Source organism: Rana temporaria, chromosome 3 (assembly GCF_905171775.1).
Source record: "Rana temporaria chromosome 3, aRanTem1.1, whole genome shotgun sequence".
Taxonomy (NCBI): Eukaryota; Metazoa; Chordata; class Amphibia; order Anura; family Ranidae; genus Rana; species Rana temporaria.
The window spans coordinates 126199684-126214198 of NC_053491.1; the positions used below are offsets into that span (position 1 = coordinate 126199684).

A 14515-nucleotide genomic window follows, 5' to 3' on the forward strand; every position below is an offset into this window, starting at 1 on the left:
TGGGTTTACTTCCGCTTTAAGGGGGGGTAGTTGCAGCCGCTGGCCCCATTTACTATAATGGCGGGTCAGTGTTGGGCGTAGCTTTTCATGGCTCTTTGCACAGCCAGCGAATTGCCTTGGCAGAGAGCTGCGAATAGCTGCGTTTGTTGGTGACCTGTCATTATAGTGCACCTAACCGCTGAGAGCCACAGCAGAAATCTCTGATTCCTGCCACTACTATTCATACCGGCCGTAATCGCTAGTTTCAAAATTTGACAGAAGCATTTGACCTCTTTCTGACCTGCTTCGAACAGGTTTTAACATTTTTATAGAATTCTATGGGAGTGCAAAACATGTCTCAAGTAAGCCAAAGCCCATCAGGTCCTTACACTGTCTGAATGCCAACCGTCAGTAAATACTTACCTTAGAACGAGGTGTCAGTAACTTACCTGGTCCACACCAAGGTAGCTGACATGTTGCTGACAGCGTGGGTGGCTGGAGCCGCGATGTCGTCGCACATACGCACGGGAGGCTTCTTTCTGGCATGGTCTGGCGTCTGCCGGGCCTTCAGCCGAGAATCCCCTGTGCGCATGCGCTGTTGCAGTCAGCGGCTAATTGCAAGGGGAATATCTTTTCAACTTTGGCATGGGGCTGTGCAGCCCCATTGAGCTCAGTGGGCTAGTTTGACAGGTGAGGCCATCTGTCAAACTTGACATGTTGAGTTAAAATTGCCACACCTATAAAGCTAAGCATTAAGTTGAACATTGAGGCCATGACAATGTGTGCTCATCCAAGCAGCTGCTATGTTCATTTAGAGGTAGGTGGTCAGAAGCGGTTCTGTTCAATCATTCTCTTTTAGGCCAGCGGCGTTGCTAGTCAGGTGCGGGAGGGGGGAGGCCGCACCCGGGTGACACCCACCAGAGGGGTGACACCCGTGGGTAGCAGCACCCCTCCAACACTGCCTGCCCGCTGCCTTGTGTCTCGTGGCTCGCGCCGCGGCAGTGTCCCTCAGCGGAGCAGAAGGAAGCCGCCGCCCCCTCCTCTCTATTTACATCCACAGAGGAGGAGGAGCCCGCGCTCGAGGGACACACCGCTGTGTGTATCTGCTGCTCTGTTCTGAGGTCTGTAAGGGGGGGGGGGCGTCTATACTGATGAGGAAAGGGGGTGTCTAATGCTGGGGGAGGGGGTGTCTGTACTGCTGGGGTCTGCACTGAGGTGGGGGTGTCTGTACTGAGGGGGGAGGTTTATACTGAGGGAGGGGATCTATATTGATGGAGGGGGGTCTGTACTTAGTGGGGGGTCTGTACTGAGGAAGGGGGAATCTAAACTGCGGGAGGGGGGTCTGTTCTGAGGGGGGACTATAGTTGGTGGGGGGGTGACACCATTTTTTTTTTTTTGGAACCGGGTGAATCCAACCCTAGTGATGCCACTGTTTTAGGCCACTCCCACTATTAGACGCATCTGGTCATACCCATTGATCTCTTTGGCATGCATAACAAAACTTGTTATTCAAATGTATCCCAGCAGGGTGGCTGATGATTGGTCATGCTATGTTTAACTTTTTAATTGTAAACCAGGCACAACGCACTTTGGGCGCCATTCATCCTCACCCCAAATGTGTCGCAATTTTGCAGCGACTGTAACGTGGCAAAACTCATCACTCCTGGCCCAAGGCCAAATTATGGTCTCTGAGTTTTTTTTAGTGCGACGTACGCACATAGGGAAGTCCATTGAATAGGCTGCCCTATGTACGACGCATGCTTTTTATAGCGCTTGTAGGAACCCATATTCCTGCTAAGTGATATGCGAACGGGGGCCTTGGATCTTATACATCATTTAGTGGTTGCTTATCCCTATCAGCAAGGTTTCTAATTCCCCCATTCCTGTTCTAAGAGCCTTTGTTAAGAATTCTAGAACATCTTTAGTATTGTTCAGAGGTGGTCCTATCCTCCTTTCTCTTATTGATTACTATGTGAGTTTTTAGACTGAAGCGTATAATGATCAATCTGTTTACATCTTATAAAAAAAAAATCAATAACCATAAACGCAGAAGAGGTTAACCAGCCATTGTCTCTTCATTACTTACAAACCATCATCTAGAATTATTTGTGATGTGCATTTAAATGCCCACATGTTCTTTGCTTACAGGAATTTGACCATTTTCTGGCAACCAAGTTCTCCACTGTAAAGCGCTATGGAGGAGAGGGAGCAGAAAGCATGATGGGATTCTTCCATGAGCTGTTTAAGGTCTGTTCCTTCAGTGGGGTGACTGATGTTGTTCTAGGAATGCCTCACAGAGGGAGGCTTAATCTTCTAACAGGACTTCTCCATTTCCCACCAGAGGTAATTCTACTTTCTTTTTATTTATTTCCTTTTCAAAGCTTCTAATTCTGTTTTAATATAAATAAGTTTTCTACTCCAAAACATTTATTTTTATATAAGCCAAGGGTAAACTGGGTGGACGCAGAATAATCCTAAAGTTGATAGTAGTAAACTGTATTTTTTTTTTAATTTTTATCTACAGGTAAGCTTCTAATAAAGTTTATCTGTAGGTCAAATGAATAGCCCCATAAACGTGCACTGTTTAGGAGATATTCTAGTGAGCAGCAGCTGGTGACGTCGCCGGCGCATGCGCTCTGAAGGAACACCATACCCGTGCAGTTCCTTTAGAGCTCTGTACCGCGGCTGTAACTCCCATGTGCATGCGCGGGAGTGACACAATCGTGGCTCAGCCATTCAAGCGAATGGAAGACCAGGTGAGGATGGAAGCCTCTGCAGCGATGACTGCTCACTGCTTTAGGGTTGCACCGATACTGGTATCGGTGCTGATACTAGGCATTTACGCAAGTATCGGTACTCGTGAAAATGCCCTGATACTTAAAACCGATACCTTCTGACTCAGTTGGTCCTCGTAGTTGTGGGGCGGACAGTGCTAAGTGTTGGGAGTGCTGTGTTGTTCATTACTTGGTCTCATCTAGATGGTAATATTGGTAATATTACACAGCACACCGATAGATGATCATGGAGACTCCTCCTCCTTCTCCTCCTCCTCTTTCCAAATGCCAGAAATTGGCAAATACTTCAAAAAAATAATAGGCACTTGTACGTGTTGCTAAAATTGTGGTATCGGTGCATCCCTACTTTTGATGGTAAGTCTTTCCCAGTGTGCTAGTATGTGATGCATACTAGCACATTATGCCTTTTACCTTGCAGGGGGAAATTATTATTATTATTTTTTTTTTTTAAGTTTACTTTAACCACTTCCAGACCTGCGCACGACGATGTACGTCCATTTTTTAAAGATTGATATCTCGGTAACGGCAGCAGCTGCTGCCACAACCGAGGTATCAATCTTTAGTGTGCGCGGTCTGGTAAACGATAACAGCGGTCTCCGCGGCGGATTCACATTTAAGCCCAAATATGAGATCTGAGGTCTTTTTGACCCCAGATCTCATATTTAAGAGGACCTGTCATGCTTTTTTCTATTACAAGGGATGTTTACATTCCTTATAATAGGAATAAAAGTGATCAATTTTTTATTTTATTTTTTTCAGTGTAAAACGTAATAAAAGAAAAATAAATAAGAAAACAAAAAAAACATTTTTTTAAAGCGCCCCGTCCCGACGAGCTCGCGCGCGGAAGCGAATGCATACGCGAGTAGCGCCCGCATATGAAAACGGTGTTCAAATCACACAAGTGAGGTATCGCCGCGATCATTAGAGCGAGAGCAATAATTCTAGCCCTAGAGCTACTCTGTAGCTCAAAAAATGCAACCTCTAGAATTTTTTAAACATCGCCTATCGAGATTTTTAAGGGTAAAAGTTTGACGCCATGCCACGAGCGGGCGCAATTTTTAAGCGTGACATGTTGGGTATCATTTTACTCGGTGTAACATTATCTTTCACAATATATAAAAAAATTGGGCCTATTATAGGCTTACCTGTAGGTAAAAGTTATAAAAACAAGTTTACAACCACTTTAAGTCACCAGCTACTACTAATACTGTAGCTGCTGACATTTAATATTAGGACACTTGCCTGTCCAGGAATCCAGCGGTGTCTTCACCCAAGCTGGTGAGCTATCGGGTGCTGCCGCTGCAATCTCCGCTAAGGGAAACTGGCAGTGAAGCCTTGTAGCTTCACAGCGGGTTTCCATACTGCACATGCGTATAGCACGCTGCGCTCTATCATTGGCTTGGCTGCAGGGGAAGGAGGAGGGGGCCAAACTTCCGGAAGTCAAAACCAGGTACCCTCTCCCCCCAAAAGGTGCTAAATTTGGCAGTGGTGGGGGGGGGGGGGAGGCAGACAAGCGGAGCTTCCCATTTTGGTTGGACCTTCACTTTAACTCTTATGCCGCGCACACACGACCGTTATTCATGTCATGGAAAAAACGTTTTCTCGTCGCGATTCCTCTCGAGCCTGCCTTGCATACACACGTTTGTAATAAAAAATGCTTGAGCAAAGCACGGTGACGTACAACGGCACTATAAAGGGGAAGTTCCATTCGAATGGCGCCACCCTTTAGGCTGCTTTTGCTGATTTCATGTTACCGCGTGTTAGTAAAAGTTTGGTGAGAGACGATTCGCGTATTTGAGTCTTCCTGCTTTTCAGTCTGTTACAGCGTGACGAATGTGCTATCTCCATTACAAACGCTAGTTTTACCAGAACAAGCGCTCCTGTCTCATAACTTGCTTCTGAGCATGCACGTTTTTTTCCCCGTCGTTAAAGCGTACACACAATGGTTTGTTCATGATGTGAGAAAAATTAGAGCATGTTCTAAATTTTTACACACAACAGTTTTTTACGACCAATTAAAAAAATTGCATTTTTCTCGTCATGAAAAACGCATGTGTGTACGCGGCATAAGTAAGTTTACCCCACAGATCATCTTAACTGGTAATTGCACTACATATATGATATTGTTGATCAAGTAAGTACTATTTTTTTCAAAAGTATGTACATTTGAGTATTATTTACCAGCCAATTTATTTTTTATTTGTAGCTGATGTTTCGCAAGATGCGTGGTTTAAGCGAGTTCCCAGAAAATTCTCCAGCTATTGGGGATGTTCTTTCCCACTTGACTTCCTCTGTGGATTTGGATTTTGGTTCTGACAAGCCTCTCCATGTTACATTGTTACCAAACCCTTCACATTTGGAAGCCATAAACCCAGTAGCCGTTGGTAAAACTCGGGGAAGACAGCAGTCTTTGTCTGATGGAGATTATTCTACTGATAGTCTTGCACAACCTGGGGACAAAGTTATATGCCTTCAGGTAAGTGACCGTTTTCATTTTCTTATTGTTTTATTCTTATTGTTTTTTAATATTTTTTTTACAAACAACTATGTGAAAAATGCGGTGTGCATTTGTTTTCAGCCCCCCAGTCAATACTTTGTAGAACCGCCTTTCTCTGCAATTACACCTGCAAGTCTTTTTGGGGATGTCTCTACCAGCATTGCACATCTAGAGAGTGACATTTTTGCCCATTTTTCTTTGCAAAATGGCTCAAGCTCTGTCAGATTGGATAGAGAACAACAATCTTCAAGTCTTGTCACAGATTCTCCAATATTGATTTAGGTCTGGACCTTGAATGGGCCATTCTAACGCATGAATATGCTTTGATCTAAACCATTCCATTGTAGCTTTGGCTGTATGTTTAGGGTCGCTGTCCTGCTGGGAGGTGAACCTCTGCCCCCAGTCAAGTCTTTTGCAGACTCAACAGGTTTTCTACTAAGATTGCCCTGCATTTGGACCCATCCATCTTCCTATCAACTCTGACCAGCTTTCCTGTCCCTGCTGAAGAAAAGCATCCCCACCACATGATAATGCCACCACCATGTTTCACGGTGGGGGTGGTGTGTTCAGGGTGATGTGCAGTGTTTCGTTTTCCACCACACGTTTGGTTTTGTTTTTAGGCAAAACAGTACAATGTTGGTCTCATCTGAACAGAGGACCTTCTTCCACATGTTTGCTGTGTCCCCAACATGGCTTCTCTCAAACTTAAAACAGGACTTATTATGGCTTTCCTTCAACAATGGCTTTTTTCTTGTCACTCTTTTATAAAGGCAGATTTGTGGAATGCACAACTAATAGTTGTCCTGCGGAGAGATTCTCCCTCCTGAGCTGTGGATCTCAGCAGCTCCTCCAGAGTTACCATGGGCCTCTTGGCTGCTTCTCTGATTAATGCTCTTCTTGCCCGGCCTGTCTCTTTAGGTGGACGGCCATGTTTTGGTAGGTTTGCAGTTGTGCCATACTCTTTCCATTTTTGGATGATGCATTAAACAGTACTCCATGAGATGTTCAGAGCTTGGAATATTGTTTTATAACCTAACCCTGCTTTAAAGGGGTTGTAAAGGTAAAAAAACGTTTCCTAAATAGCTTCCTTTACCATAGTGCAGTCCTCCTTCACTTACCTCATCCTTCGATTTTGCTTTTCAAATGTCCTTATTTCTTCTAACTCCACACAGTAATGCAAGGCTTTCTCCCTGGTGTGGAGTGTCATGCTCCCCCCTCCCTTGGACTACTGGAGAGTCAGGACACTCTCTATGTTGCAGATAGAGAAAAAAGCTGTGTGTTAGTGGGCGTACTGAGTCCAAGGTAGGGGGCGAGCACGACACTCCACACCAGGGAGAAAGCCTTGCATTACTGTGTGGAGTTACAGACCGAAGAACAGGAAGTGAGGATTTCTCAGAAGAAATAAGGACATTTAAAAGCAAAATGGAAGGATGAGGTAAGTGAAGGAGGACTGCACTAAGGTAAAGGAAGCTATATAGGATTTTCTTTTTTTTACCTTTTACAACCCCTTCAAACCTCTCCACAACTTTATTCCTGACCTGTCTGGTGTGTTCCTTGGCCTTCATGATGCTGTTTGTTCACTTAGGTTCTCGACCAAACCTCTGAGGGCTTCAAAGAACAGCTGTATTTATATGGAGATGAAATTACACACAGGTGAACTCTATTTACTAATTAAGTGACTTCTGAGGGCAATTGGTTCAACTAGATTTTAGTTACGGGTATTGGAGTAAAAGGGGTGGAATACAAATGAACACCAAACTTTTCACATATTTATTTGTAAATAATTTTGAAAACCATTTATCATTTTCCTTCCACTTCACAATTATGTGCCACTTTGTGTGGGTCTATCACATAAAATCCCAATCAAATATATTTACGTTTTTGGTTGTAACAAAATGTGGAAAATATTTTTTTCAAGTTACTGTATGTGACAAAACAGTTTTTAGTAAAAAAAAAAAAAAAGCAAAAAATTTAAAGTTACACCCAAACACTTAAAATCTCCCCCAAGAAAATATTTACTTGCTTGTAGCATATTTTTTAGTGTATATAGTGCCAATATGGGGAAAACTGACATTGTTAATAGAGCTACAAACTTGATTTATATCCTGCTTTTGATATTACTTTGCTACAAAACAGAGGCATGATACTTGTGGGTTGGGTTTATCCCGCTGACCATTTTATATTGTTGCCAGTGTCCAATGTTGCAGTATAACCCAGCTGTCTAAATGTAAAATCAGCTGGGGTTTCAATGGCATTTACTTTGATCTGTCCTGTTTTTTATATCACCAAAATGATGTTAATGGTACAGAGCATGGTAACATTATTTAGAGATGAATTTTTGTTTTTGTTTTTAATTTAGTGATTTTTTTTATGTTAACACTACAAAAGAAAAATTTAAAACACATTTTTGTTTTAACAGTAAGAATAGTCGTTTTTTAAACCGGTAGGTACAAAAAGCGGGAAGACAAATAGTTAATCTATTTAGGGATAAAATCAAGGTCATTTTTTTTTTTTTCTTCTAGTTTTAAACAAGAACCATAGTCCAATCGTGTTAAAAAAAAAAAAAAAAAGAAGCAGTATAAGGCAAAGTCCATAGTAGTCAATATTTGATAAAACAAGCAGACTGTCACTACTTACTTTAAAAAAAGTTTTCATTACATTGTTTCATCACTTTCTTCCATGAAGTGACCACACTTCCGCATTTCCCCCAAGTAGGCTGTAGTCATTGCGAGCATCCATTTCGTTCTTTGCGACTACAGCGTTCGACAATGACATCTACTATCTAGTAGTATCAATCCTCACTGCCTCTTCTTCTTCCTATTGGCACATTGGCTGCCTCTTAATGAGGCAGTAACACCAAGAATGTTGGGAAATGCAGTTTCCCCAATTGCTCCCCCTCCCCCCCTTATTACACTCTTTAGATTTAGGCAGTGGAGCGTAGACCAGCGGTTTGAATTGCGGTTTTCTTCAAATTCAGATTTTTATTTTTATTTTCCATGTCATCAATGTGATTGGAGCCAATCATAGCTGATGCATATATGTTACCTACATTAAAGATTAATAGACTTCAAAGCCTCACTCTGGGCAAAACCTTTTTTCCCCTTCCACCACCATTTAAGCCACTGTGAAAGAAATGTTTGTACATCTTTAGCTACACAATAGTGAAGAAAAGAACCACAACATGTTTCGGCAGATGGCCTTAGTCATAACGATACTCCTCTAATGCCTTGTACACACGATCGGAATTTCCGATGAAAAAAAGTCAGACTGACTTTCTCCATCGGAAATTCCGACCGTGTGTATGCCCATTCCGAGAAATTCCATCAGAGTTTACATGTTCTCTTTTCCTCCGATGGAATTCCGATGTGAGTTTGGTCGGGCAAAAGCCCAATCATGTGTACAGGGCATAAGTGTTCCGTTTAGTTCACTATCTTCTGCCAGTTCCCATGTGTGGGACCACTTATCCAACGCTGTGATTGTAGACCACCAGTCCCCTGCTGTCCCTCTATGAACACAACGGCCTCTTCTGTTTCCCGAGAGCAGTGTCGATCCTGACCTCAATGGGGCCCTAAGCAAAATGACATGTGACATTAAAGTTTAGAAATGGGGGTGGGGCAGTGACATGTCACATTAAAGATGAAGGTTGAGAAGCGGGGGGAAATGACCTCTTACATTTAAGTGAGAAGCGGGGGATGATGACTTCTTACCTCTTCTCCCATGCAGCCAGCGAGTTGAGAAGCGGGGTGAGGGGCCGAAAATGACTTCTCACCAGGCTGGGCCTCTAGTAATTTGGGGGCCCTCCGCAGCTTTGCGACGCCCTATGCGGCTTGCATAGTGAGCCTATATGGCGTGGATCGGCCCTGCCAGAGAGGACCCTGCCACCAGTAATCCAATAGGAAGTGTCCACCTTGTGCACATTATAATTGCGTGTACAGTCATCTAATTTCCACTTCATGTAATGTTTCCCTTTCTGGTCCAGTTCTGTGGTAGGTGGTCCTTTCATTGCTGCTTGTATCCTCCTTTCCTCCCAAGATGCTGATTTTACAGCTTGTACTAACCACTGCTCGAGACTATTTTTATATACTGATCAAGAGTTGTGGTGGTGGCGGCATAAATGTCAAATAATGCAAGCACAATGAAACCAATGTTACGAGATATGGAAGTGATTAATTTTTAGAGATTTCTCTTCCCAGCTCTTTACCATTCTAATGGATTGATTGTAGATATTTGGATTTATTTTGCTTTCTTCTTACAGGTACATGGAGATGCTTCATTTTCTGGTCAAGGCATTGTCCCTGAAACTTTTACACTTTCAAATCTACCTCACTATCGAATAGGTGGCAGTATCCATCTGATTGTAAATAACCAGGTTGGTTATACTACTCCTTCAGATCGTGGCAGATCTTCTTTGTATACTAGTGATGTGGGTAAGTGCTCCCAAGTGATGTTCGAAGGTGTTCAGCTCTAAGGATATATACAGTGCCTTCCGAAAGTATTCGACCCCCTTGAACTTTTGCCACATTTCAGGTCTCAAACATAAAGATATAAAACGGTAATATTTTTTGAAGAATCAACAACACGTGGGACACAATCATGAAGTGGAACGAAATTTATTGGATATTTCAAACTTTTTTAACAAATAAAAAACTGAAAAATTGGGCGTGCAAAATTATTCAGCCCCCTTAAGTTAATACTTTGTAGCGCCACCTTTTGCTGCGATTACAGCTGTAAGTCGCTTGGGGTATGTCTCTATCAGTTTTGCACATCGAGAGATTGAAATTTTTGCCCATTCCTCCTTGCAAAACCGCTCGAGCTCAGTGAGGTTGGATGGAGAGCGTTTGTGAACAGCAGTTTTCAGTTCTTTCCACGGATTCTCGATTGGATTCAGGTCTGGACTTTGACTTGGCCATTCTAACACCTAGATATGTTTATTTGTGAACCATTCCATTGTAGATTTTGCTTTATGTTTTGGATCATTGTCTTGTTGGAAGACAAATCTCCGTCCCAGTCTCAGGTCTTTTGCAGACTCCATCAGGTTTTCTTCCAGAATGGTCCTGTATTTGGCTCCATCCATCTTCCCATCAATTTTAACCATCTTCCCTGTCCCTGCTGAAGAAAAGCATCAAACCATGATGCTGCCACCACCATGTTTCACAGTGGGGATGGTGTGTTCAGGGTGATGAGCTGTGTTGCTTTTACGCCAAACATAACGTTTTGCATTGTTGCCAAAAAGTTTGGTTTTGGTTTCATCTGACCAGAGCACCTTCTTCCATATGTTTGGTGTGTCTCCCAGGTGGCTTGTGGCAAACTTTAAACAACACTTTTTATGGATATCTTTAAGAAATGGCTTTCTTCTTGCCACTCTTCCATAAAGGCCAGATTTGTGCAGTATACGACTGATTGTTGTCCTATGGACAGAGTCTCCCACCTCAGCTGTAGATCTCTGCAGTTCATCCAGAGTGATCATGGGCCTCTTGTCTGCATCTCTGATCAGTCTTCTCCTTGTATGAGCTGAAAGTTTAGAGGGACGGCCACGTCTTCGTAGATTTGCAGTGGTCTGATACTCCTTCCATTTCAATATTATCGCTTGCACAGTGCTCCTTGGGATGTTTAAAGCTTTTTGTATCCAAGTCCGGCTTTAAACTTCTCCACAACAGTATCTCGGACCTGCCTGGTGTGTTCCTTGTACTTCATGATGCTCTCTGCACTTTAAACTGACCTCTGAGACTATCACAGTGCAGGTGCATTTATACGGAGACTTGATTACACACAGGTGGATTCTATTTATCATCATTAGTCATTTAGGTCAACATTGGATCGTTCAGAGATCCTCACTGAACTTCTGGAGAGAGTTTGCTGCACTGAAAGTAAAGGGGCAGAATAATTTTCCACGCCCAATTTTTCAGTTTTTTATTTGTTAAAAAAGTTTGAAATATCCAATAAATTTCGTTCCACTTCATGATTGTGTCCCACTTGTTGTTGATTCTTCGAAAAAAAAATTAGTTTTATATCTTTATGTTTGAAGCCTGAAATGTGGCAAAAGGTCGCAAAGTTCAAGGGGGCCAAATACTTTCGCAAGGCACTGTATATACGCGCGTGTGTGTGTGTGTGTGTATGTATGTGTATGTGTGTGTGTGTGTATATATATATATATATATAAAATATATTTTGTGCTCATAAGTTTACATACCCTGGCAGAATTTATGATTTCTTGACCATTTCTCAGAGAATATGAATGATAACACAAAAACATTTCTTTCACTCATAGTGTTTGGCTGAAGCCATTTATTATCAATCAAATGTGTTTACTCTTTTTAAATCCATAATCACAACAGAAACTACCAAATGACCCTGATCAAAAGTTTACATACCCTGATAATTGATTCCTGATAACATGCACACAAGTTGACACAAAGGGGTTTGAATGGCTATTAACCACTTAAGACCCGGACCTTTAGGCAGCTAAAGGACCTGACCCGTTTTTGCGATTTGGCACTGCGTCGCTTTAACTGACAATTGCGCGGTCGTGGGACGTGGCTCCCAAACAAAATTGCCATCCTTTTTTTTCCCCACAAATAGAGCTTTCTTTTGGTGGTATTTAATCACCTCTGCGGTTTTTATTTTTTGCGCTATAAACAAAAATAAAGCGACAATTAAAAAAAAAAATGCAATATTTTTAACTTTTTGCCATAATATCCCCCAAAAATATATATAAAACATTTTTTTTTTCCTCGGTTTAGGCCGATACGTATTCTTCTACCTATTTTTGGTAAAAATAAAATCGCAATAAGCGTTTATCGATTGCTTTGCGCAAAATTTATAGCGTTTACAAAATAGGGGATAGTTTTATTACATTTTTATATAAAAAAAAAAAAAAAAAAAAAATGTTTTTTACTACTAATGGTGGCGATCAGCGTTTTTTTTTTTTTTTTTTTTTTTGTGACTGCGACATTATGGCGGACACTTCGGACAATTTTGACAAATTTTTGGGACCATTGTCATTTTCACAGCAAAAAATGCATTAAAAATGCATTGTTTACTGTGAAAATGCCAATTGCAGTTTGGGCGTTAACCACAAGGGGGCGCTGAAGGGGTTAAGTGTGACCTCATCTGTGTTTCTAACTGTAGGGGGGTGTGGCTGTAGGTGTGACGTCATTGATTGTGTTTCCCTATATAAGGCAACACACGATCAATGACGGCGCCACAGTGAAGAACAGGGAAGCTGTGTTTACACACAGCTCTCCCCGTTCTTCAGCTCCGGGGACCGATCGCGGGACTCCAGCGGCGATCGGGTCCGCGGGTGCCGCGGTCACGGAGCTTCGGACCGGGTCGCGTGCACGCGATCCCACGGCTGGGCTTAAAGGGTGACTAAAGGAAACATTTTTTTTTGCTGAAATGACTGTTTACAGGGTATAGAGACATAAAAGTTAACTGATTCCTTTTCTTCCTATAATGTGCCTGCAGGTTAGTTTCACTTTTAAACTGGTTTCATGTTCCTGTGAACTAGAGAGACACACAGAACAAAAACAAACAAATCCAGGGCAGTGTTTTGTTTTTAAAATGAATCTGATTGGTTCTGTTAAGTTTTAGACACACAGTAATGACAGCTTAGACCAGCGTTTCCCAACCAGTGTGCCGCGGCACACTGGTGTGCCGTGAAGAGTCCCCTGGTGTGCCACGGCAAAATGACCCCCAATATAGGCAGCTATGGCTGCTATCTAACAGCTACTGCTGGCCACTTCGTTATTATTCGCCTTTACAGCGGTGCCAGTCCGCTGTGTAAAACTCACTTCCCGACACTCGGGAAGCTGTGCTAGCTGTGCGGGCCTCCCGACCGCGTCTTGCCAACCGAATACGTCATCGGTTGCTATGGGAGGCTCGGGCGCACGCACTGTTACGTGTGACGTGAGAGCTGCGGGTTCCAGGGTCAGACTGGGGGGGAAGGGGGAAGAAGAACGAGAGAGTAATAGAGGTGAAAGTATTTGTACCTGTCACTATGAATGTGAATAGTTTTATTGCAGGCATGGTGTGTATATTTTAAATGTAATATATTTACATGGGCTATGTGGGTTATTATTGATAATGATAACTGTATACTTCAATACTGCAGTTTGGCCGCAGGACAGGTGTAGCGCAGTGTACCTGCAGTTTTCATGTGGTTTCTCAGACTTATATTATGTCCCTCATTTTTGGTGCACTTTCAGAAAATGTACCAAAAATGAATAGACATAATAGAAGTTCATGAGAAACCACATGAAAACCGCTACACCTGCGCTGCGGCCAAACTGCAGTATTGAAGTATACAGTTATCATTATCAATAATAACCCACATAACCCATCTATAATATATGAAAAAAATATTAAATCACCATAGGAATGAGTCAATGTAACAAGTGTTATGTAGGTTTTTTTTTTTTTTTTTCACAAGAGCACAGATTTTAAATTGTTTGCCTGGGGTTATGGCTGAAGATATCAGCCATAACCTTGGTATTGTTTTTTTACAGACAGTGGCTGGCTTTCTCATGAAAGCGTTCCGAGCGGCTCTTGAGCCACTGGAGCGCTTTAGAAGTGACGGGAGGGGATGTCCCCCCCCCCCCCCCTCCCACCGTCTCGCCTGAGAAACAAATACAAAAAAAAAATATTTTGCTTTTAAAGGTAAAGGAGAGAGATGAGGTCTTTTTGACTCGTATCTCTCCATAAAGAGGACCTATCATGCTTATATCTATTACAAGGGATGTTTACATCCCTTGTAATAAGGAATAAAAATGATATTATTATTATTATTATTTTTTTTTTAAAGGGACAGTGAAAAGGAAAAAAAAAAAATATAAATAAGACAACATTTTTTTTTTTGGCACCCGCCCCATCCCTATGCAAGTTGATGCGCAAGTTGCACACGCATATGTAAACAGTATTTGCACCACACATGTGAGTTATCACAGGTTTGGTGTGCCTTGAGATTCTGACAGATTTTAAAGGGTGACTTGGTTAAAAAAAGGTTGAAAAACACTGGCTTAGACCACCGTGAAAAGCTCCCAGTACTGTGGTTATAAGGAGCCAGACAACCAGGAAGTGTGGAGATCACAGCAGAATTACAGCAACTTCAAAGCAAAAACGAACAATGAGGAAATGAAACCAGGACTGCAGTAAGGTAAAGGAAGCTATTTAGCTAAAAAAAAAAAATTCCTTTAGTGATCCTTTAAAGGGCAACGTACAGGTAGGTGGATGTGCCCAGCCGTGCCAT

The 14515-nt window shown here is 42.3% G+C and overlaps 1 protein-coding gene across 2 annotated transcripts in view; it reads left to right on the plus strand.

Moving 5' to 3' along the window:
* Positions 1-14515, plus strand: part of DHTKD1 (dehydrogenase E1 and transketolase domain containing 1) — an 83538-nt gene that overhangs the window by 22100 nt on the left and 46923 nt on the right. For both annotated transcript variants that reach the window (XM_040343393.1, XM_040343394.1), the window contains exons 4-6: positions 2128-2322; positions 4981-5250; positions 9527-9698. In XM_040343393.1, coding sequence (XP_040199327.1) covers positions 2128-2322; positions 4981-5250; positions 9527-9698 — 637 coding nt within the window. The remainder of the gene's footprint in view (positions 1-2127; positions 2323-4980; positions 5251-9526; positions 9699-14515) is intronic.